Raw genomic sequence first — 24,367 nt, 5'->3', positions numbered from 1 at the left:
TTGAAACATACATTTTTATTTATGAGAAATAAGTAAGACTCAACCTTTGACAGAGGAACTTTAAAGTCAAATGCTGTAATAAGAACTTGAAGAGCTGAAAGCAACTTGTTACCAACAAAAAGCAGTATATATTGTTTTCTGAGAACCTCTGTTGCTGTCATTAGAAGAAAAGGTGATAATGGGATATGGTACACTCAACATAATCCTGTTAATTAGGGAAAATGTGCAAATTTCTTATGACATGGGAAAAGAGGAATTACACAAGAAACAGATCCTATAAGGAAAGAAGCATGGCTCTTGCAGTCAGCATCTCACCCTAATAAAATATTTTTTCTTCTACTTTGTTAAGTAATCAGTCAGGCTAAGAATTAAAAACTGTTGGGTTTTTTTTCCTCTCTCTCTGCTTCTCTATCACTTCTCTTATTTCTTCCCGTCACAGAAACTTCAAAGAACAGTAAGTAAAAACTGTTTAATTCCAACAATACAGTTCAAAAGGTTCACAGTCCCAAAGACAGGAATAGTTGGTGCTCCTATTTTACAAACATTAACTGTTTGGGCTGAGATCTTTCATGAACATCATTTCCTCAATCTGAACTTCTATTTATTTATTTTAAGTTTTAGCCTAAATGCTTCAGGTTTTTCCAGGTTTTTTCCTAGCTTCATTCTTAATCAAAAATGTCTACACAGTTTGCCAACTTTCATGAAAGTTAACAACTCCCGATTTAAAATCATTAGCATCTCCATACTTTGGTGCATGATCTGACTTTCCTTACATCTGTGAAGGTCCACTCATTTTTTATCAAGTGGGGGAAACCATCCTGGGAAATGGGGGGGATGGGGGGAGAAGAAAAGAGAGGAGGAATGAATATGTTGTAGCTGCTCAATGGATTTTATCACTTAGCAGTGATATGTCCCAAGAATTCTACCTGTACCAAAAATGCTACAGGTCAGATTTGACAAGACTTTGCCGCTAGAACTGTGGCTAATGCAGGCCTGGTCTGGTTCAACACCAAAACTTACAACATCTGCTGTTTTACACGTTATTTTGGGATAGTCATTCTTACGACGTCTGTAGCTGTCATTCCACAACAGTGCAGAAAAGGAAGCAATCCAATTCCAAGGCAACGGGTACCAGAGCACACCCACCAGGAGAAACTGATTGGAAAAAGCTTTAGGAAGTATGCAGCGTACACCAAAATGCACATTGATACCGAGAGGAAAACAGAGAGTTGGTGAAAAGGCAAAGACTGCCATCAGATGAGGAACTAAAAAACAGAAATTGGAAAATGGAAATACAAAAATAGGTCTAGAGTGGAAGCAGGACCCTGCCGACCAAAATACTGCCACTACACAGCCTTGATTCATCCTCAGAGCACTTCAATCATGTACTCAGGATTAACAGGCTCTGCTGAAAGAAACAGCATACATGGACTTGTAATTCGACACGAATCACGCGTGCGTGCACAAGTAGCCCAAATAAAAATTACACAGCCGTTTGGCAGGACATTGGATCTCCAATCTGGACACAGACATTATGACGTTAAGTACCAGGTTAAATGACCAACAGCCTTACATGGGGAAAAATGGAAAGGAGATTATGCAAACTGGTTTAAGTTTCACATATCATAGCACAGATTTGGCAAACGCATCTCTGAAGGGCTTACATACTCTTATGAATGATACAGTATCTAAACATGGGACCATGATTACGGTGAGGCACATGAGAATTAGAATACGGAATCTGTGCATCTCTCAGATCTTGGTCATCAGCTTCTGTTTCTGTTTAAACCCTTAAAAAATGGTACGGAACCAAAATTATCAGCAAAATGTTGCTGTCAAGTCAAAGATAAAAAATACATACAAAAGCTGTGCATGACCCCACAGTTACATATATGTACAAACACTCCTCATATAAAAAGGACTACTAAGGAAGACTTATGACAAAATTCCGACACAAAATTTCATTGAAGGATTTCATTCAACTGTAGTGTTCAAAACACTAAAATATTATGGAAGTGGAACTAATACGCAATGTTATGAACACTGTAAGAGCTCTTAAGTTATAAAAGATCTCGGTGTATAACACTCCTAGGAATACTGTATACAGCTTGGTCAATGAGGTGAAGTTGTTATGCACTGGCTTATAAAATATTTCTGTGGAGAAGAACAAGAGGGAGGTGACTGAACGATTTCTTCAGTAAGGGACCTCTGTTCAAACAGTGGGTAGCAAACAAAAGACAGCTGCTCGCACCGGATTTGGACAGCTATCTGTAAATTAAAACAGACTAAAAGGGTAGTAAGGTAGACTCCTTGGAAGGCTGAGAATAGTTAGCTATCTGCAAGCTTGAACAAGAAAGCAAGCTAACAGAAAGACTCCACTGAAGCAAAGCCTTCCTGGGTTCAGGAAATGTAAGCTCCAGGGAACACTGGCATCTGCACAGGCAGATTTACAAGATATATCTGATCTGAAATACTTTTAATCAACAGCTCTAACTGATCTCCATCTTTAAAAAAATCGCTCACTGTTTACCTGTATCACTTCTATTAGCTTCATTCATAACAGGGTGCACCTTTCCTTTTAAGTGAAGTTGTTTAGGAGCCCTCAATGATACCAATGCCACCTCTTCCAATAGGTACACTGTGAAAGCTCAGTTGTATGTATAAGCCCTTGCAAATTCTCGATTAGAAGATGTTACAGAACTATCTGTAAATTACAGGAAGAAAACCCAACGTGGCTTCATACGTTTTTGGTCATCAGTTAATTAAATTACTTTGCTTTAGAAAATGGCATTATCATAACTAATGGAAACCTTATAGGTCAGTATCAATGAACAGAAGCAGCACTGGTCTATTAAGTTTTTTTGAAAGCTTTAATTAAAACGAAAGAAAACCACAGAAAGCTAGTGTTTAAAAATGTCTGCATCCTCCTAACTTTAGCAAATATTTCTATCTAAAAGTGTTTACATTAGCTCGGGTAAGCACACATTTTCATTTTAGTAGAATCCTACAACTTGCAGGTTAAGTTACTCTATGACTGACATTTGTCCTACACCTCCCACAATCCCCATATACCAGTTAAGATTTTTTATCTTGTGATTCACTTCCTTACTTAAGAAGGGAAAATGATTACTACATCAACTGAAGTCTCACTGTAGTTAAGACAAGAATATACAGGAAATTGTTATGAAGAATGATTTATCATTATCTAATCAAGTTGACCTGTTTTAGAGGCTACTGTTTGTTTTCAGAGTCAAATCAGTAAGTTAAAACCCAATTTTTTTACAGTTAACTGGCAAATGTGTTATTTATACTCAAGATACCAGATGCCGTAAAACATGTTAAATGTTCACGATAAGCTTCACTAATTTTGCAAATTAAGTCTCTTAAAATCTTAAAGGTCTTCAAGCTGAGTTATTCATCAACTCCCTTACTCATTACAGAGAAAGAAAATGCATTCTTTTAAAAAGAAGCACTCATCTGTAGAAACTTTCTAATTAAACTGGTTCAAAGCACGTGAAACATGACAGTTTTGTACGTGGTTTCAACATTTTAATTGGCAGAAAATGCTTACAGCTACTGCACAAATCCTCCTGGTAATAAGGCAGGGGTCAACTCTTACTACAGTGAGACTACCCCACAATTTGCTGCCATATAAAACACACAGTATATTTGGTTTACAGCAATCTTTGAAGAGTTAACAAGATAGTAGCTGTGTCACTATAGGAGATTTATGTATAACAAGTTAATTATTTTAATGACTCCAGCATTGTTAAGATTACCAGCAGTGCATTCCTACCAACAGTTATTAATATATATGAGAATGTAGTTACTTCAGGCTTTATTTCTAACGATGCTAATAAGCACCAACCTGCTAATCAATATTCACAATTACCAATATTTTTATTTTCAAGACATGGACATCGTACCCAAGATTTTTTAGACTTTTAATATTCCTGAATGAATATATCCAAGTCAAATTTGTTAAGAAAATTTGTGCCAAAGTAACACTGCAACTTTCCGACTTTGAGATAAATATATGGACCACCTCAGTCACACTAAGAGAAAAAGAAATAACATTTTAAATGATGGAAATAATCCAAACTGTGGGTGGACTTGCTCATCCCTAGAGGTCCTTCTATCTCCAAAGATTCTGTACCTTGCCTATATTCCTACTACAAGAAGAGTTCAACGTCTAAAGATATGTGGGAAGAATCCAGGCCAAAAAGCCTGGGCCATAGGCCTAATGATAGGACGTTAGGCCTCAATGATAGAAGACAAAAAAAGAAATAAAAATAAGCAAACATAAAATAAAACATGACAATAATGAAAAAGGATAAAAAGGTACAAGAAAGAAAGAAAGGTATGCCTCCCTGAGCCACTGTTACTTAGGAGAAGCTATTACACCACCAAACAGGACGCTATGTCTCCTGACTTAAAGGAGCATGCTGTTTCAAATTTCTTCTAGTAAATATGTTAAATTTCAAACACTCCTTTACTCTACAGTCAATGCTAAGTTGTATAACATTTCAAACTCCGGAGTTAATATTTACAATGCAAAATAATTTTGAAGGCTTTAGATGTTACACACCTACCTGATGCACCTGTTTTATCTTTATTCTCAATTGATGCATTTTTACTTTTCATAAAATCTTCAAGCTCATCATAATGTACAATACAAAGCCTTCTCTCAATCTGGTATAGCAAAGCAGGACACATGTATATAAACAATTCAGGAGATATTGGAGAGCTGGGTTCCAGACCGTAGTACCGTAGCAGCTGGGTAACATTTAAGCACTGCAAGCAAATTACACAAACAAATTAAATATGAAAGCAACTATTTCATTAAAAAAACTACAATTATGGAAAATTTAGCATATGATTTGAGAACACAAACAGAAAGTAGAGACTCTGGCCACAACATTCCACCAGTACTAAAACACGTCTAAGCTGACCTAAGTGGTTTATGAGGGGAAAGAAACAGTAAAAATATCTGCACTACAAACTCAGTCTCCAAACACCTGTATAATTTTTGATAAATGTCAATGAAAATGAGTTTCCATATTCTTTACCATTACACAGTACAAGCAGTGAAGAAAGAGCAACAGGAAAGGAGTGGAAGAACATAAATCCAAAACAGGTTTTCTAACACTGCTCTTTACCACCAACCTTCTGTTTGGAGTTTCACTTTTTAATTCAGTTTAAAACTTCAAACTCTGCACTCACTCCAACCTTTCCTACCCTGACTTCTAGTTTAAAACCATGCTGTCAAAACGTCCTGCTTCTTTAGTTAACTGTAGGGGGGAAGGGAAAGTATATTTATGGTCCTGGCAGAAATAACGGATGCTGAAGGGAGAAATGGAAGAGCTTACACTGAGCGCGGTGCTACGGAAGCTACATAGACATTGCTTCACAATCTCTCAGGACAAAGAAATTAGAAGCATGTTGAAAAGATGCAGCTGTTTCTTTTAGGAAAGAGTCTCAGTGCAGTTTCCAAAAACGTTAACGATCTTAGATTTTGAAAGAAGTCCAAAAAATGGGTGTGTGTGTGAAGTATTCATGAATATCGGAAAGGGAAAAAACCCCACCTGTAAGCAAGGTATCTCAGAAAGCTTTAAGTATGTCTTTATACAGATATATAGGCAAGAGGATAGATCTCTCAGAGATCTATCCCCTGCGATGGGCAGACAGAAATGAAAACCCATAAAGTAAACTCAAAGCTGTGGCAATGATCTTTAGCGTTTTCACTCTGCTACCTATATTATGCAATGGTCGCAAACGTGCTTCTGTGTTATTTGTGGGTACACACCTTCAATTATTATGTAACAACAGTGAAAGTGAACTTACCGGTTCTCCATTTCATACTCACCTCTTCACGATCACGTTCATCTTCATAATGATCCTTATGACTACGTGTTGAAAAAATAGCATGCTTTCTTACGCTAATCTGCTTATGAGGTGCCTCTCGCTTGCTGGTATGGTGGTGTCCATCCTCATTACCTAAACTGGAATCTTGATGTCCAGGACTAGTAGAACGATCACTACTGTGTTCATGATGGTGTACATGCAAGTGAGATGCATCATGTATGTGATCATGTTTATGAACACGATTGTGCTCATACTGATCACCTGGATCACGATCTGGGGCATAATCCCGTGTAGCATCTCCTGAAGTCTCACTGATCTTCTTTTGCTTCTTCTTCTGTTTCCGCTGTTTTCTTTCTGGCTGATCCTGAGTTGTGTTTGTCTCTGTTGAAGGTTCATGGTTCTGTTCTCCATGTTCACTGTGACTAACTGAATCATTACGAGAATGATGTGTACCATTATGGTCATGATGATGTAGACGAGGGTGGTGATGATGGTGATGGCGACTCTGATCATGAACGTGTTTGCCATCATCTTTTACTGATGGCACTACCGTGTCTCTCTCAGGGTCACATTTATGATTTCTCTTTGCAGCCATACCAATCATGGTTTGGTTTTCTGAATCTGAGTGGCTATGAGGATGGTTATGAGAGTGAGAATGCTTTCCTTCCTGTACTTCTAAAGCATATAAGTGAGAAACATGATCATGGCCCATATCATCGTGATTTATCATCACTACTTTTACCTCTCCTAAACCAAGGCTTATTAACAGTTTTTCCAGGCCAAAAAAAGATAATCTTCCATTTTCACCGTAACGATCAAAAATCTTTTCAATGTAGTATTTTTGTTCATTTTCAGCTTCCAACGTTGAAAATTTACTCGGCATAGATTCTGTTCCTGCATTCTGGAAGTAGGATGCATTTGAGATCTGATAGTCATTATGGTAGTGTACACGTTCCTTTTCAGGATCATGGTCATGTCCATCTTCATGGCAATGATTGCACTGATGAAAGATAAATGTCAGCAAACAAATGATGCAAAATTTTGTGTGCATGTGTACCTTCATCTCTGTTTCCTACAAGAAACACAAGGGGAAGCACTTAGGTGTAAAAGCAACCTCAACATAAGTACTACACGAGTATCAGTCTGGTACTTATTTGTACCAATTGAATGACTCACAAGTCTTTTTTAGACACTGGCATTAACAGAGTAACAATTGCAGTATTTTTACTGCAGAAATTGTATTAATGTACTTCTCTTATCCAACAGTAAGACAGGTTCTGTGTATTTTAGAGATGCAGTCTTACATACCATACTTACAGGAGGCAGTTACAAGAAAGAGATCAGCATTTAGTGTCAGTCACAACAGAACATTTTTTGTGTATATTTTCAGAGGCATCTATGCTTATGATAACCTCTAACATTGAAAAATCTTGTTAAAACACAAGTTACAATAGAATAAAAATTATTTTAAAACAATAATACTGTATTTTCTTATTCATGGGGATGACAGGCAGGTAATACAGTTGAACACTCACACATCATTTGTTCTCTTATGTGCTGCTAAAGTACCTCCACTAAACACACACACTGCACAATTCCCTATTTTGATTGGTAATTAGTGATTTAAAAATAAGTTGTCATTAACCAACTTCAATATATTGCTTAAATGTTCATATTTTTAATACTTTTTACTTACATGAGTTTACTGATTTCAAAGATCTATGTGGATGTTAATTTAAAAATAAGGTTATATGGAAAATGTCAGTTTATGCAACTCAAAAAATACTGTTAATGCTGACACACTAGCTCAAAGTAGTTAGTACTGATTTTTAGAAATTATATCATTTAGACAATGTGGTTTTCAATTTAGTATTAAATGTAAGAAACTTACTATTCAACATCAGGTAATGAAGAAGACACTGCAGAAGCCTATCTTGTGTTCAGAGTTGAAACCAATTCACTATTTTACAAAATATGACAGCTTTATTTTGTTTACATCTGCTAGCAAAAGCGTATATAAAACTGGAATAATTCTTATAAACTTTTAAGAAAAAAATAATCCAAGTTTATGTAAAAATGTTAATATCAAACTAGAAAGCTAAAGATAAGCCAAGAACTGTACTTTATGACTTCTATTTTCTAGAGACTTATTTTGGGTAGAGAATAACCTTTAAAACACGTTGGTTTTTTTTTTTTTTAAATCATTTAAACACTGCCAGGGTTTTCTAGCAACACTTATTTTTTTTCTGTTTGGTACCAAGCCAAATAAAAAGTGTAACATTTACTACAGTTCTGCTAGATACATGTAGTAGATAGATAATCAAGTCTTCCTATCAGCAAAGGAGCAGACAAGAAGAAGAAAGGAGCATGGAGCTTCCCAATCAATCTGAACAGTTGAACGACTATTTTGAACAGTTTAACAGAGTTGATTAAAATAGAAAAAGGAACCAAGTACAGAAGTAGGGCTTTTACACATAACTAGTTAAATTTAGAATATGACCGAGAAGGAAATGAGGGCTGAGGGAAAGGATAAGGACAGAGCTCCATCCACCCTGCTTTCTGCATGCTCAGATGCTACCGAAACACTGCAGCAAATGCAAGGATGTAAAGTAATAGGAGAACAGGTCAAGTATGCTTTCATGTCTTTTTACACTGAAAGCAGTTTTAGCTCCTTACGCGCACCTTGACTAGAGCTGCGACTGACCCTACGTTCACAAAGATGCAAGTGACGTGGTCAACGCATCCTAAAACGCTACTGACTTTCAGACAAGAAATGGTAAATTTAATTGTCCTTCTCAGGCCCACCCCAGCTGCTAACTAAAATGTGCTTCCTGAAATCAGTCAAGAAAGTGCTTTGCAGCAAACCACAAACATTTAAAGTCCATTTTAATTTCCTAAAATATTAGCTTGATGTTTTGCACTTAAGCACTTGCAACCACATTATTGCACCAAAAAAAAAAAAAATCTCTTGGAAGCTCCTATAATTGCAACAGGTTGACAGAGAAAAGGAATTGGAGGAAAAAAGGAAAGGGCTACCTTTTTATTACTTTATATATCAAATAAATGAGTTAACAGAGAAGACTGGGGAAAAAGTTTTTCCTGTTAACCTGTAGAAATACAAAAAATGAAAATTCACTTTTCACTGGAGCTTCAAACGCTTGCAAGATTAAAAAAAAGCAGAACTCTTTTGTGCAATACTGACCCAGTTACAGATGTAAGGTCAGAAGAGTATCTGTCAAATGGAGGCATCTCCATCAAAATTGATTCCAGGGACATCAGATAGGTCAATGGGTAATCATTGTATACTACTGTTTTATTTTTATAAACAACTGTTCAATCATCAGTCTGGAATGACCGCAGTTTGTCTCCAGTTCAATCACCTACATTCCAGTTACTGATTTAAGGGCTGTGACAAACCTTTTCAAGTAATTTAGTATGATGAGTTCATCCCCAAAATTTACTGAGATATTATTTTCATATAGCCTTTTTCACTCACAGACTCTATTTAAGGCATCCTTAACGTTCTTGTAAAAACACCACTGGGATTAGTACAGACACATTAAAAGCATCTCAAAGCACCTTCCAGAAGCTTCTTCCATTCTCCTTTGAGGAAACGGGTAAGTACAGAGTCATTACTGGTGGAGTAGAAAGAAACAGGTTGCAAATCTTTATCTAAGAGCCACTGGACTGAGTCAACCCTCAGATTGTATGATTGCCTGGAAACTCATTCCATAACCTTTAAATACAGAACATATGCTCCTTCTCACACGGGCTGAGAACCTGGGCTCTGAGATTTACATCATCCCAGAAAGCAGAAACATTCTGGCAGTAAGTAAAGGTACTGGATCAGGAGTATGGCTGGTGACACATCAACAGAGCTCCACACTTCTATAGGAATATGCTGATTTTCATCAACTGAGGATTTACAATGTTGAATGTTACTTAATGTGAAGAGCAGGTTCAGGATCTGGAATAAGCAGGTAAGGTACATGCAAGACAAATTAAAGCCCTGGGAGAAAGACAAACTTTATATATATGTTTGCATAGAAGACGGCAGCAGCAGGTATGTACATGCAGTATACTGTAATGCTATAGCAAGTTGTTCAGTATCTTTTTTAACTTCAGTTTCTCAGTACTGAAAACAGCATCTCAAGTTTAAGTAAAATTCAGTTACTCAAAGGATACTACTTTTGTAGGTAAGACACTTTTTCTCCCCCTTTGCCACATAATGGTAATACAACCAGAACAAGCAAAGTCAAATTATCCTAATTTAAACAAGCACGATCCAGACTAAAATATCTCTACCAGGAAATTCATGACTAAAGCATGTTCATAATCCTTTTCACAACCTCATGATCTTTTTCATGTGACTGCCTCATACAATACTACTAATACATTACTTTGAAACTTCAGTCATGCATCCCTAATTGTGGTGTTTAGCTTTGAATGGTACCTCTTCTCCACGCCCTAATGGTTAAAATAATTTGTAACCTATGATCATGATGCATTGCTGAAATACAAGAGCTGACCATTATCAAACCAATTTCAAAATCAATTAGATGTCTCACTATTTTCAATTAAAATAGAAATAAGCCTAGCACAGTATTTTTAATCTTCTATTATATCATCTTCTGTATCTTCTATTGCAATTCTTGTTACAGAACAAAGATGCTTACAAAAAACAAACGTACCCATCATAAAAAGTCTCAAAGAGAACAACTATTAAGAGTTGATTATTAATTTCTTTCTTTTTAAACAAGCTTCATTATTCTCTAGGCAATTATAAATAGCTGTCATCTTTAACCTGTCAGGCAGTATTTGTACGTGTAAAATACCAGAAAGCTGAAGTCCGAATTCTATACGTTTCAGTGGCACAGGATTTTATATATCTGATCTCAATATAAGAACATTAATACTCTCAAATCCCTTCAAAAGAATATGGAAGGGCAGCCTGAGGACAAGGCTACACCAAAGCTGAAAAAGATTCCGGCTATCACTGCTGTCAGCCTTTGCCTTATTTTATTCATTCATTTGATTCCCTGCTGCCTCCCCTCCTTCCCTCCATAGCTCAGTGATGGTCTGGCACCCAAAAGGGGGAGAGACACGATAAGTAGTTCTGCCACACCAACTGACATTTCAGAAAATGCACACAGTGCTGCCAAGTGCATCCCCTCCCCTCCTCATTCATCAATGCAAGCAGATCATTCATACTAAATGCAGTACTGATTGCATATCCATAGACAAGGTTTTTAATTCAGAGGCCTGAGGTCAAAGTAAAGAGAGTTATCTTTTCTGTACGGAAAACTCACAATATCTCTATGCTAAACCATCGTCTGCCTATGGTGTTTCATCTATTAAACTAAATGCACCTTTGACGAAAGTTGTTTTTTTTGTGTTTTTTTTTTCTAACAGCATTTTTCATTCAGTTTCCCATGGATTCCTGAAACTTCTCCACAGTGCCTACTATTTCAACTGTTCTTTTATAGCACTTTATTTTCAAGAAGACTGGAATATGAACATGATTTTGGGGGACATTTTTGTTTGTTTATCACCAACTGCTTCACTGAAACTAGAAAACTAGTTCAATAGTTAGGCTTTACTTAAAACAAGAAACTTTGATTCAAATAATGTAGTCATACAAAATTCAAACTCAATTGAAAGTCACATCTATCATTTTAGTGTTTGCAACCCACATACTACAGCATTTTTTTCTCAGTGTACAACGCTGACTAGAATATTTTAAGTGCCCAAATTTCTTCCCCCATCCTTTTTCCTGTCTGCTCCCAACAATTTTAATAACCTGAAATATTTGTAACATAAATGCACTGGATTTCTCCCCTTCCCAAGTTACTTTAGTTTCTCTCCCTTTTTGTTCATCTTTCTTTCCTTGCTTTCTCTGAAGAATGTTCTGCCCTTTTTTTTCTATCTGCAGAAGAGATCTTTGAAAAATATCTTTGACTCCTCTAAGTCATTACTCAGCTTGAATGCCACAATGACTAAAGTGCCTTAGCAAGACTTCATGGGCAACCAGAAGTTTCACACCAAACAAAAATACCAAACACACGCTTCAGCTAAGAGAGAACTGAGAAAACCAAAAGGTGTTAAAAGACAAAGCAATATTCTTACCAAACTAAGGCAGTCTCTCTGTTCAGCACTGAAAAGTTAAGCACTTATGTCATTCATGTCATTCAGAACTGCTCAGAGTAATAGCTCTATGAGAAATGGCAATTTTTTAAAAATAGAGAAATATTTCTTGAAATAAAGCTACTGACTACATAAAGACAGTTTTTCTTACAATTCCTGAAAATTAGAATTCTTTCTTATATTGCAGGTATTTACGCCAAAGTACATGCAGGAGAGATGCCTGCAGCCCCCCACCACTTCCACTCCAGCCACTGTGCAATATTTCATACTAATATTTAGTTCAAAAAAAGGCTGGAATCTGAAAATCCAAACGAACCTACTCTTTATTTCTTAAATTTCAAGTTTTTAACAAATGCCAGAATATATGAAGTCCTATTAATCTAGCACACATTTTTAAGCAAATGATTTTTTAAAAAGTATTAATGTGAAATTAATGTATTGCTGTTACTGAAAGACACTTTAAGAAAGCCATAAAAGCATTTAATTAAATAATAATCTCATTTTGTTTTATCAGTCCTAAGCTGACATTAGCTCCTGGATATACAAGTAGCAAAACATGCTACAGATCTAAAAAGTTACAATTAACAATTTCTAACTTTAGTTCTCACCCATCTCCTGTATTTTCTTCCCTCTTCAATTTCAGTGAAACAGGTTTGTGGATTTAAGTAAAACTCATTCATTTGAAAATCTACAGCCCAGTAGGAGGGGCACTTTGTAAGAACAGACCATTAACTAATTGATCCAAGCCATATTTGCTAAGTTAATACCAGATAAGACTTAAATAATACAGAAAGCATTTATGCATAAATGAACACACCATGAAAACTTTTTAAAAATCTGAAATGTGAAGTATTTGAAATGCCAAATCCCAAGCATACTAGAAAATTATCCTAAACTAATACGGTAGCAATCTACTTGCTCAGTTACCCAGAAAGGGGCGTTTATTTTATTTTGAACGGGGAAAAAAAATGGGCAGCCTTCTTCAAAAGGACAGTTCTTTCTAAGAAATTGTCGAGTACAGGATCTTTCTTGGAGCTCAAAATATAAAAACATCAAAACAGTTGGAAGTTCTGTAAGTATTAGTTCTGCTTACCAAGAATTAATTTTCAGTCTTTCATATATAAACTGTATGTAGTCCATAAAACATGTATTAATGTACAAAATTTATAAGGGAGCTGTTATGATTTTGTGCCAATATTCTACTGTTCAATTAGGTCCTATTAAGACACCAGTGCTTGTAAGAATGAAATACTTGAAAAGATGAACAAATTACACCTGCATTTTAGTATTTTTTTTCTACTTAATGTAAGCAAATGTTTTTGTTAGAACTAGGGCTGAAGTTCAACAAATATTTTAAGATGGTGTTGCACTTAAAGCAGCGCTCCTGCCCTCCCCCACTGCTTCATTCATTCATTCATTCCCATTCCCACAAAACCATTTTTGTGGACCAGCACATTTGTTTGCTGATCTGTTCACTGTGCAGCTGTACAACTAGATTCTGCTGAAAAATAGCCTAGAAAAAGAAAAAAAGATTATTTTCAAGACAGATTACTCTTCCTATCTGGTTCACTGTGCAGCTGCACAAACACCACTCTTTTCCACACGAAAAAGAGCAACCTTGCTTTTGATAGCAACACCAGCTTACAGATTTGGTTCATCTGCAGCCTAACACAGTATTTTGGCTATAGCACAAATAGAACAACTGGTCACCTCAAAATGTACTCAAATAACATTGAAAAAACAGCAGCAGACAAATTTCCTATTGAAAGCCATTTGAGAATAATTTCTCCCACTTTCCCTTCAACACGTAATATAATAATGTTTGCAATAAAGTGTTAAAACCAGTTGCAGCATTTTTATTTTTCCTATAACTTAAACCACTATACCTATTTCATCCTTGCGCTATGTTAAAATACTTGCAGTATGTTAAAAGGCATTAAAGGCATGTCTTTGATATGTGTTTAATTCCTACACTATTACAATAAAAAACCCTGTATCACAGCTACAATCCAAAAAGGAATTATGCATGTCTACTATTAAGCCAATGACTTCTCTCACTTAAAAAAAAAAAAAAAAGAATTTACAAAAGCTATCCGGTATAAATGCCCATTAAAAAATGGGACCGAGGCATGTTTCTTTTACATGCGCTATTGCCAAATTAGCGCCTGGCGGATTATGATTATTAAAGACCATTTCTAGAATTTAGAGGTTGCAAATCTTTTACTTGACAACATATACCATTGATTCAAATCTGTATTTTTAAATAGGAGATTTAATTAATGAACCACCATCACAGACTTTTATAAGGCCCTCTGTCAACATGCCATTCAAATTCTTGTTAGCAAATTCATTCTGTCAGAGTACAAAGAGAACTACTACTCTGCTTAGGCAAGAACACAGCCTTCTTTTCCTATGGGTGTAAAGGAAATTTGGGAAACAGGCAACTGCTGAAACCACTCACATCTTCAGTTAGTGGGCTCCCAAAGCTGTCTTTGTTCAATAATTGTGGGAGACAAAAGTGTTCTAAAGACATCTTGGCAGATTCAGAAGTAACACTTAACCAGTCTGACGTGTAACATAAAATAGTCGTACACATTTCAATGGGCAGATCCACCAAGAAAATGCCCAGCTGAACCAAAATGCGTAACTTCCATCACATTCCAAGACAGACCTCAACAGAAGTCATGACTTCGCCTAGCTCTCATTTATTTTAGCCAAGATTATCGTTAAAAGATCTACATGGCTACCCATTACAGGTCTGTGTGATCATCGAGGCAACCATTCAAACAGATACAAATACTGACTGGCTTCAAAAATCACTCACTAACCTTTCTTAACATGGTGTTAAAGCAACTTTGAAGGGACACAACTTTGAGACAAATTAATAAAAATGCAGTATTTAATACCCAATATTACTCTTACTGCAAGATTAAGAGACAGAAAAGGGGAAAGGAAGCAGAATCCTTAGAGCCTTAATCTAAAATGTAAGCAGCGATGTCTCCTTAGCCAATCAAATAAAAAATACTGATGGGCTAAAACTGAAATCTTAAAAATACCATTATGTTTACGTACTTCCCCGTGTCCACCACCTTGCAAGTGCTGGTACATTCTAATAGCAACACAGACAAGCAAGGACAGACACTATGGAAAGTGAAACTGCGTTACCAGTTTTTCTAAAACTACATTACAGTTAGATATATCTAACCTAGACTATGTTGTGTAGCATTATAATTTGATCGAATATCAGTTCCTGGCTTTTACAGTAACTACAATTTGTGACATTCTTCTTCTAGTACCTCTCCTGAAATATGGATGCTTCCCTATAATTTTCCTTGAGCGTCACCATGTCTTCTTCCTTTCATTATAATTTTAATTATAAGGATTTTCTGGACTAACTGCTGATTTGATTCAATACTATTGTGGTCACAATCCTTCTCAGCGGGATCACTAGGACATTAATGTTTCCTATATCACTCCTTGGATCACTGACATCTTTCGTCTTCACTGATCATTGTTTTCCCTTGCTATTGGGGCTTTATTCACTTTACATGATTCTATTACTTCTCAAGGCTCTATGTAATTTCTGTAACCCATTTCTGTAAAGAAAGAACACTTTTTATCAGGAACCCACTACTTTGATACATCCTCCCAATTACCTGAAACCTGTCAATTTTAGTTAATAAGCAAGCAAACCAATTTTTTGTGTTTTTTTCCAGTATTAAAATTTAAGATTGTTTCTACTGTCATACTATGGTCCAAGAAAAAAAAAAAAAGAAGACATTATGGGTTATCAAATTTCCCTGTGAAAGATGTTTTATGCTCTTTGCCAGTGATAGCTGAAACCAAATGAAAACTGGACTCTACCTCTAAAACCAAAAGGTCAATAGTTGGTTGTGACCATTATTTCACAGGTTCAACTTCAAAACTACTTAAGATTCACAGAATGTAAACATGAGTTTCTGTAACAAAAGCTTTATTATTCCATGGATAGTGGAGTCAACATTTTCTGTTAAAAATATCCTCCCTCCTTCCCTCTTCTTTTGCTACTGTAATTGACAGTACATCACCCCCTTCCAGAGTCTGCTGAGCACATCATAGTCATATTACAAAATACTTGACTGTGATCATATTAAAGCTATCCAAAGTAAATGCATTATGTGATCAGGGTTGCACATCTTTTCTACAAAATCAAGCCAATTAAAACTACTGTGTTTCAAATTACGTGTTGGTCCAAGAAACAGACTACAGAACAGACTACAGAACAGACTTGTGGTAGAAGATGGCTTAAACCACCAGGGTAAACTGACAGAAATCTATCAAACTGATACACATCAGCAAAATTAAAATCTACTGGAAGAACCGGTTAAGAATCAAGACAGTTACAGTCCATCTACACCTCCAAATGTATTTTAACATCTAAAATAGCTCAGTTTAAAATATCATTAAACATAAACAGTATGAGAGTTTAATCCTGAGAACAGACACACTTTTGATTCCCGTGGACCACAGCTGAAGATACCTAAACATCTGTATGCTGTTAAAAGAGTCTGAGGCTTTACTTTTACTTCTAGATGCACAACACTTTCTTGTGAATCCTCTGATCCTCTTCATAGTCATTGAAGTTTTTATGCTATCTAGTCACTAGAATAACATGCCGTCTCCTAGCAGGCCACCTCATTGCCAGGTTAAGAAGTTGAAATACTTCAATAAATAGGTTGGCTATTTGACACTCAAACCTGTATTTGGCATCCATATCTAGGCTAATGCTATACCACAGTCCCTGATCAGAGAAGTTTTCAATATAGGGGGAAATCTCATAACCTGATGCCTGAATAATAAAGGTTGAAATACCTTTTTTTAGAAATTGGACAAGGCTAACAATGTATCTTATCTTTGGCCAACATAACTGTATCCTCAAAGCAAAGCACAACAAATAAGCAAAAATACAAAAAAATATTTTCCTGTCTCAAAAGCTAAGTTTGCTATTTATAAATTTCTGATTAAACTACATGTACTTTCTAGTATTCAGCCTTAACTTTTATAATGTAAGTGTAATATTTAAAAAGTATATTACTGGTAATAGGACTGTGAGGTAGAAATGTTAAGGATCACACTTTGCTTATTGTCAAGAAAAGTAAAACCAAAGCAAACCATAACTGCATGTACAGAACAGAAAACAGCAGAGCACATGAGGTATCATTTCAGTATTTCATTATTATTCAATCACTGCTTAGAACTACTGCATGACATATTTGATAAGATATGGGCAAAAATTCAGGAAAAAAAAGTATTTTTTTCACAGTTAAAATACATTCCTTTTATTTGAAGAACAATGTACTCCTCTCAATGTTTCAATCTTGAGAATATTTTGTTTATAAAATGTAATTAATCCTTCGCCTTTCATGTCCACATTCCGAATTTATTGTTAACAATTAAGCTACAGTAAGAGAGAAAATTCCAGTAAATGAATTTACTTGTAGAAACTCTCAGAATTTTCCCTAAAGTGACAATTTGCCTTTTTCAATTTTATTACTATTTTAAGAACTCAACAGTACCTTGTCCTATTCCAAAACACCACGTTGATTTGTCCATAGTCCAATTAACAAAAAACATTAAAATATTAAATCCACATATTTTAAGGAGTTTTTGGCTTAAACTATACCACAATTAAACTATGAGAGGTGTTCCTATGCATCAAAGGCTAAACAGTACCGTAATAATACACTCTTTCATTAGACAAATGCAGCCACTTAGCACTGACAAAACAGCAGTTTCTATGGGGAATACAAAGTATGGTCTTCAAAGACAGTGAAAGTATTTTTACATCGCCTAGCATAACTGTTTACTGAAATTAATTTGAACCACAAAGTTTGATACGTAGAAAACACAAGTAATAATAATTTGCTATAGTTGCTGCATTCTTATTAAAGCATCTCATCCTAATCCATTCTTTTTTAAGAGTCAACATAAAACCCTCACATTCCTCTCCCTACTATTGAACGTACATAGTTATCAAAAGCCAGCATGAGAATTTTTGCCCAGAGCCACTAAAAATGAACTTCTGCTGGGACTCTGTACCTTACTCTGCAAGATGCGGATGCATAAATTGAGACTACACACTTTGCAAAACTAAATCTCTTACCTGTAGTACAAAGACAGTAACTGTGTAAAAAAAAAGTTTTAACATGGAAGGCAATTCAGGCTGTTTTTCTTCGATAACATGCAAACAAAAGTCTAGAATATATTACAAGCATTAAGAAATTAGCTATGGGAATATTACAATAAAAAGGTAAATTTTGTACATACATCCTGCTGCAACTACTGTATATTTACTGAATATATGGTGTAAGTCTTGAGAGCAACCGGACAATTCAAGCACTGTTAATATAATACAATGCCTCTGCTAGACAGTTGCCTCAATATGCAGTTCAGAACAGGAATGACAGAAAGTCTGTTCTGTTTACATATCTTATCAGACATCAAATAAATGGAAATATTTTATTTAGCATAAAAATGTAGCAATGCAAGACTACCACATTATTTGGACTACGGCCAAGTAGCTTATTTGTTAAGTTTTAATGTAAGCTAGTACAATTTAGAATTGTACTTTTAGGCTGAGATATTGTCTTCTATAAGCAGACATTCAGGTCAGCAATAAATAAAATGCTTTTATGTTCTGCAAACAGAAGTAGCCGATAAATATGGCCTAAATGATATTGTTTGCATTTCATGGAGTGAGAGTACTTATCAAGGTAGCGGAGCCCTGATGGAAAGAGGTCTTTCTTTACAGGAATGGATTACAGAAATTGCATAGAGCCTTGAGAAGTAATATAATCATCAGTTAAAACATAACAGTATGATATTCCACTTGACGGTAAAGAAGCTCTTCTGGACTGAATGAAGTAGTGCCTACAGTGGCAAAATAAGACTTAGTCAGACTTAGATGCATACCTGCCCACTATTCCCCCTTATAGGAAACACTCAGTTGCGGTATTATTAGTTACTTCGCAAAGTGAGTTCAACTCAGCTTTCAGTTGTACAAATGACATGTGGTTACTATCGTGAACGACCTTAGAACCAGTCATCCTGGGGTACAGTGCTACTCAGTCCCACTTCAAATGCAATTCAATATTAACAAAGATACAAATATACTAAAAAAAAATCCACATCAAGAATCACATTGAGTAACACCTATTCGAGGAGTCTACCTTGGAGATTACATATATTTTTCCTTTGTTTTGCTTTGATACACCAACCAAAGTATGGCTGCATGTTATCATCAGCAATTAGCTTGGTTAAAAGAGGAACTATTTCTAGATATCCAATCACCAGCTGTAAATCAATTACCATTTACAGTTATCCTTCAAAATTCAAGGTATTATTTTTGTCCATTAATAATCATCACACTGCAGTAATAAAAATGCAGCTGTAATAAAAATGCACAAAGATCATTTTATGAATGTGGTACAAGTCAGGTAATCTTGAGATGTCTATCTTTATATATAAACTGTACGACAGCACCTATCTGGAATTCATGTTTTATTATAGTGGTCTTTACTAGGAGCTGTGATTGGAAACTATTTCTAAAGCTTTTGTAACCTACATGCAGAAACACTGCACAAAGTCTTTGTTGAGGAGTACATTTCTAATTCTATGCAAATCCTGCAATTTTGCATAAAACTTCATTTCTGTATTCTTAATCTGAAGAGCTTTTTCTCTCACATATGTATTTTATCTAACAAAAAGACTAACCACAAGAACTTTTACAGGACTTCATTTGATTAATGAGTTTCAGACATGATCATAGTTATTCATTAACTTCCAGTATGATGCAGGTTTCATCTATTCTAGATCGATTTAGCTACCTAATATCAATGACTACAAAAGTCTCTTTGTCACTTAAGCACCAAACTGAATGCTTACAGAATACAATCTTCTGTACCTCTTAACAGTTCAGAAGCTATAGAGCTCTAACTCCTCCCTAGTTAATATTCCACATTTTGTACATACTTGAGACTTTATTTAATACTGAGATGATGTGACTGTCAACACAGAAGAAAAAGAGGGGGAGGTTTCTACAGCAAACTTCATCATAAGACTAGATATACTCCTCACAAGTGAAAACGCGGTTTCTCTTACGACTGCTCTTCAAAAAAAAAAAAAACACAACAAAAACCAAACACGCAAAACAAAAAACAAACCCCCCAAAAAACAAACCTGGAGATTAATTTTATTAATTTTTGCTGCCAAAAATTTCTAACACAAGCAAACTGATCCACAGCTTGCTAGGTTCATTTTGCTGATGTTCCAAGACCTGTTCAGGAATATTTCTTACTCTGTTCAAGCTGTTCATAGAGCAGCAGTAACAGACAAATAAATATACCTACATTCAGGCTCCCCAATGGACAATGCAGTGTAAATTCTGTAATAGGTCCATCTGTTTTAGTAGCAGTCTAATTCTGCGTTAGTAAAACCAGGAGATTTTCTTCACTCTCATCCTACTGCTCTGGAAAGCAGCAAGCTATAGAAAAGGTGATAGCCAGATGAGAATGAAGCTCCTAGGTCATCAGCAGCTGAGAGAGAAAAGACAATAGCTGAGTCATTCCTCCTCTGCAGCAACAAAGAAGTTGGAAAACGGGAAGGGAGAAGATGAGGCAGCACAATACTCTTCTGATACCCAGAAGATGAAAACATTTCCAGTGTAATGAACTGTGTCCCCCCGCATTGGTACAACACTCCACATATAATTTCAGCATCCCTTCTTCTCATAAGCTTTTGAGACCGACATCAGGAAACCATCATCTTCCCAGTCGTTCATGCTGGCTTCCAGCTTTTTGAGTATTAAAACCTGTAGAGAATTTGGATTATCACAAGAGGTAACAAAACACAAGTGACTTCAAACAATTATTTTTTAACTTCTTTACTCCTCTTTACTTTCTATTACATAAAAAAACCAGAGAAATGGCACTGATGCAATAGTACATAAAATATTGTGAATAGTTGGACTGATGCAGCGCATACCTTTCTTTCCTTTAGGAGATTACAATGTAGGCAGGACATGGTTTCCAGCATTTCAGTTTTTGAAACTTAAAAAAAGCATTTGTTTTTATTACCTTTGCCCAATTGGTACACATTTTCTTACCAGACTTTATGAGGTATATTTCAAATAATATCTCAGTTGCAATTTAAGAATGACCTAAAACCAATCTAAATTCTTTCTGCATTAGGTGTTACTTCAGGCCTTTATCAGCAAGCTAAAATTACTAGTTCTCATTTAAGGTAACTTCAGTAGCCCACCCCCAAACATGAATACTTCTCATATGATAAAATTGTTTTAAATAATTGCTCTTGAAATTAAGCTGGACTCCCATAGAAAAACAGGAACTTAAACTGATTTTCTTCACATTAGGAAAACAGAAATTGCTTCCCGAAAGGCATGAATTCTTAGTATTCACAGAACTCTCCAGGCACCTAAAGCTCAATTCTGTGAAAAGCATACCTACACAAGGAACAGAAGAACTGCGATTACGCTTTCCTTCTTTGAAACTTCTACTGACATTTTAAAATGTGTTAAGAAAAAAGTCAGGATACGTTCATTTGGCAATTCTGAAAACACGCTATAAAATAACATGCTATAAAATAGCAAATGTTCTGACAGTTCATAGTCAAACTGCGAAGAAAATGGAATGAGGTTTTCTTGCTCTGGTATCATTTTCATTGTTGACACACACAGTTAGGCCTGTCCATCCCTGATTCTGTAGAATGGTTTGTAAAGATGCCACAATCTTTCCACTAAGTTTCACCACAGTTAAGGACCGAATCTTAACTCACAGGAAAACTTTCATGGAGCTTAGCTTTTAAGTAGCTTGTGTAATTTTAACTCAGTAATTCCATCTGATGAAAACACATAACTGTTTCCAAATCCAGACTGTTTTATCTTATCACTGATTTATCAAGTGCCCATCATACATTCAAATAAACTTCCACTTCTGTAAAAACTGTGACAGAAAGAGGCATAGCAAAGCCAGTACAATAGGCACAATCATGATCAAACGACATTAAAACTGGACAGCCAAAGCAAACAAGTCCAAACATACTTCCCTTGGGTCTATATACACCCAAGCTTGAAGTCCATGTGATCTGGGCACTACTTAAAGTTTCTTCCTACTTGAATCAGCCACTGCTTTGTGGAAAATTTTTTATAAGTATCTAAATTACAGTTGCTTGACTTACTTAGTGAAGAACTCAAAGAAGATCTATGCCAGGTTGGATATATTCATTTTCCCACGTGTATACATTTATCTTACTTGTGTAAGTCAAACTACACAAAAAGTATTCTGCTGAATATTCAAAAGGAATGGTTTATTAACATATAAGGCCTAAGTACCATACGCACTCAATACTCTCCTGCTGACTTTTCACAATACAACTCTACAAGATGGATATTGTTACAATGTCAAATAAATCTTAGTCTGAGATCACTAATTAAAAAGGAGTATTTCCAAGCACTCTAGTGGACGAAGGTCAGCACCAGGATCTGGGCTTTTTCACATAAGGTAAGCTGTCTGGAACACGCCTGAATTACCCTGATGATCCAATTTCACTATATTATTTTTTTTTTGTAATGGGAGAAACAAATGTTAAGACAGCCAAGCCTGTGAGTGTATTTGCACCATTTTAAACCACAACTTTTCTATAATTGCACATTTTATGACTGTTTGGATACATACTCCAAACTTAGTACCTGGTTTTTATTTAAGCCAACCTGGAAAGTACAAAGACCTACATGAAAGCAAGGGATATTAATTAAAACAACCTCACTGTTTTGGAGAAATTTACGTAGGCAGAATCTCCTTTCATGTTGCCTATTCCAGATAGGCAGTTGTGTACAATCTTTCTAGGTCCACCTTCTGTGGACACTAAGGCACATTCCCATATGGAACTCCCACCATTAATCTCATAAAACATACACAATTAATTCACAGTCTATAAACACACCCTATTCTCTTTTAGAAATAGATTGCATGGCTGCATACTTTTTTCCTCAAAAGTACGTAAGTGTTGAAAGCAGTTTAAAAAAAAGTACTGCAGGACAATACCACCAATTCTACTTTAACAGTTGTTTTAGAACAAGAATCTAGTTAGGAAAGTCCAGAACCACACTGGACTCAATGTTCTTGGGAACCACAGAACTTTTTCACGGTTTTTTTTACGTTATCATACCAGAATATTAGCCTCAGAAGTAACCATTAGTAAGTCTAATTTTTGGAGTTGATTAGCATGCCTCACCACCCCACACAGAATACCCTACGCATCTAATGGAAAGCACATTCTTAAGTGAAGGAAAACCTGAGTGCATTCTCTGTTGAAATAGAATTTTTAAAACCTAATAGGACACCTGTTTCACACAGAAATAGTTTTCCATTTTTATGTCATTTTATCAGTTACTACTATCCAAAGGGACACTAGAACATACCAGCTGGAACACCCCAGGAATTAATTTTGTTAATTAGATGGCAATTGCTTCCACATTTCTGAAAACCAACCAGGCCTTCCAGTGTGCATTTCTCAATGCTGTATCAGTCTTCACGTATCACAGGTTCCCTCAGTATTACGATACGACGTCTTAATAAAAAAATTTGTGACTGTTATTTAAAGACGTTTAGAGTGCTAGAAACCAGAATTATTTCTAACTCGGGCAACTCTTGCTCAGAGGCAAGTTTAAGAGCTAGCAAGTATGAACACTTCCACAGAAGCCCCCCAAAAAAGACAAAGATAACTGAAGATTTTAAAGAGCAATTTTATTCCAAAGTTTCAAGGTTAAGTATATGTTTCCAAAGGATGCAGCATAAGCAGTAGAAATAGTTGAGAACAGTAAATCAATTCCTTTCACTCATTATTTCTGTGTAAGGTATCCTACAGCCAGCGACAAAATCTCCTGACCCTCTCTTACCTGTGTTTAAGGTTATGTGCCGGTTACAGCCCGAGTGCAATTTCTGCAGTTGTTAACGCTAACTAGGGATTTCAAGCCAAAGCAAGATTCAATCGCGTGTCTTGTTCATCATCCACGATCACCATATTGCCCCCGAAGAAATACGGCAAAACACTAGGAGAGTCCTTCACAGACACACCACCGAAGCTCACCCCCCCCGCACACCCCCTGTACGCCATTCTTTCTTTGCAGCACCCTGCGCGAAACGGGAAGAGACAGCACCTCTACCGACACTCGGGGCCTCCACGTGGCCGCGCAGAGACGGCTCCGCGGGGATGGGGCACTCCCAAACCGCACTCGGAACAGGAAGGGTGCGAGAGGGAAATGGAAGAGCAGACACGAAGGCGCGCTACGTGCGAACCGGAC

The 24,367-nt window shown here is 36.1% G+C and overlaps 1 protein-coding gene across 1 annotated transcript in view; it reads right to left on the bottom strand.

The window, feature by feature from the left end:
- Positions 1-24,367, bottom strand: part of SLC39A10 (solute carrier family 39 (zinc transporter), member 10) — a 64,273-nt gene that overhangs the window by 16,355 nt on the left and 23,551 nt on the right. Inside the window, exons 2-3 of the mRNA XM_009331445.1 lie at positions 5,867-6,937; positions 4,593-4,794 (exon numbers count right to left, since the gene is read on the bottom strand). Coding sequence (XP_009329720.1) covers positions 4,593-4,794; positions 5,867-6,928 — 1,264 coding nt within the window. The 5' untranslated portion in view covers positions 6,929-6,937. The remainder of the gene's footprint in view (positions 1-4,592; positions 4,795-5,866; positions 6,938-24,367) is intronic.

The sequence above is a fragment of the Pygoscelis adeliae genome, unplaced genomic scaffold, assembly GCF_000699105.1.
Source record: "Pygoscelis adeliae isolate BGI_AS28 unplaced genomic scaffold, ASM69910v1 Scaffold160, whole genome shotgun sequence".
Taxonomy (NCBI): Eukaryota; Metazoa; Chordata; class Aves; order Sphenisciformes; family Spheniscidae; genus Pygoscelis; species Pygoscelis adeliae.
The sequence above is the reverse complement of the archived record's forward strand: the minus strand, read 5'-3'. Positions and strand labels throughout refer to the sequence as shown.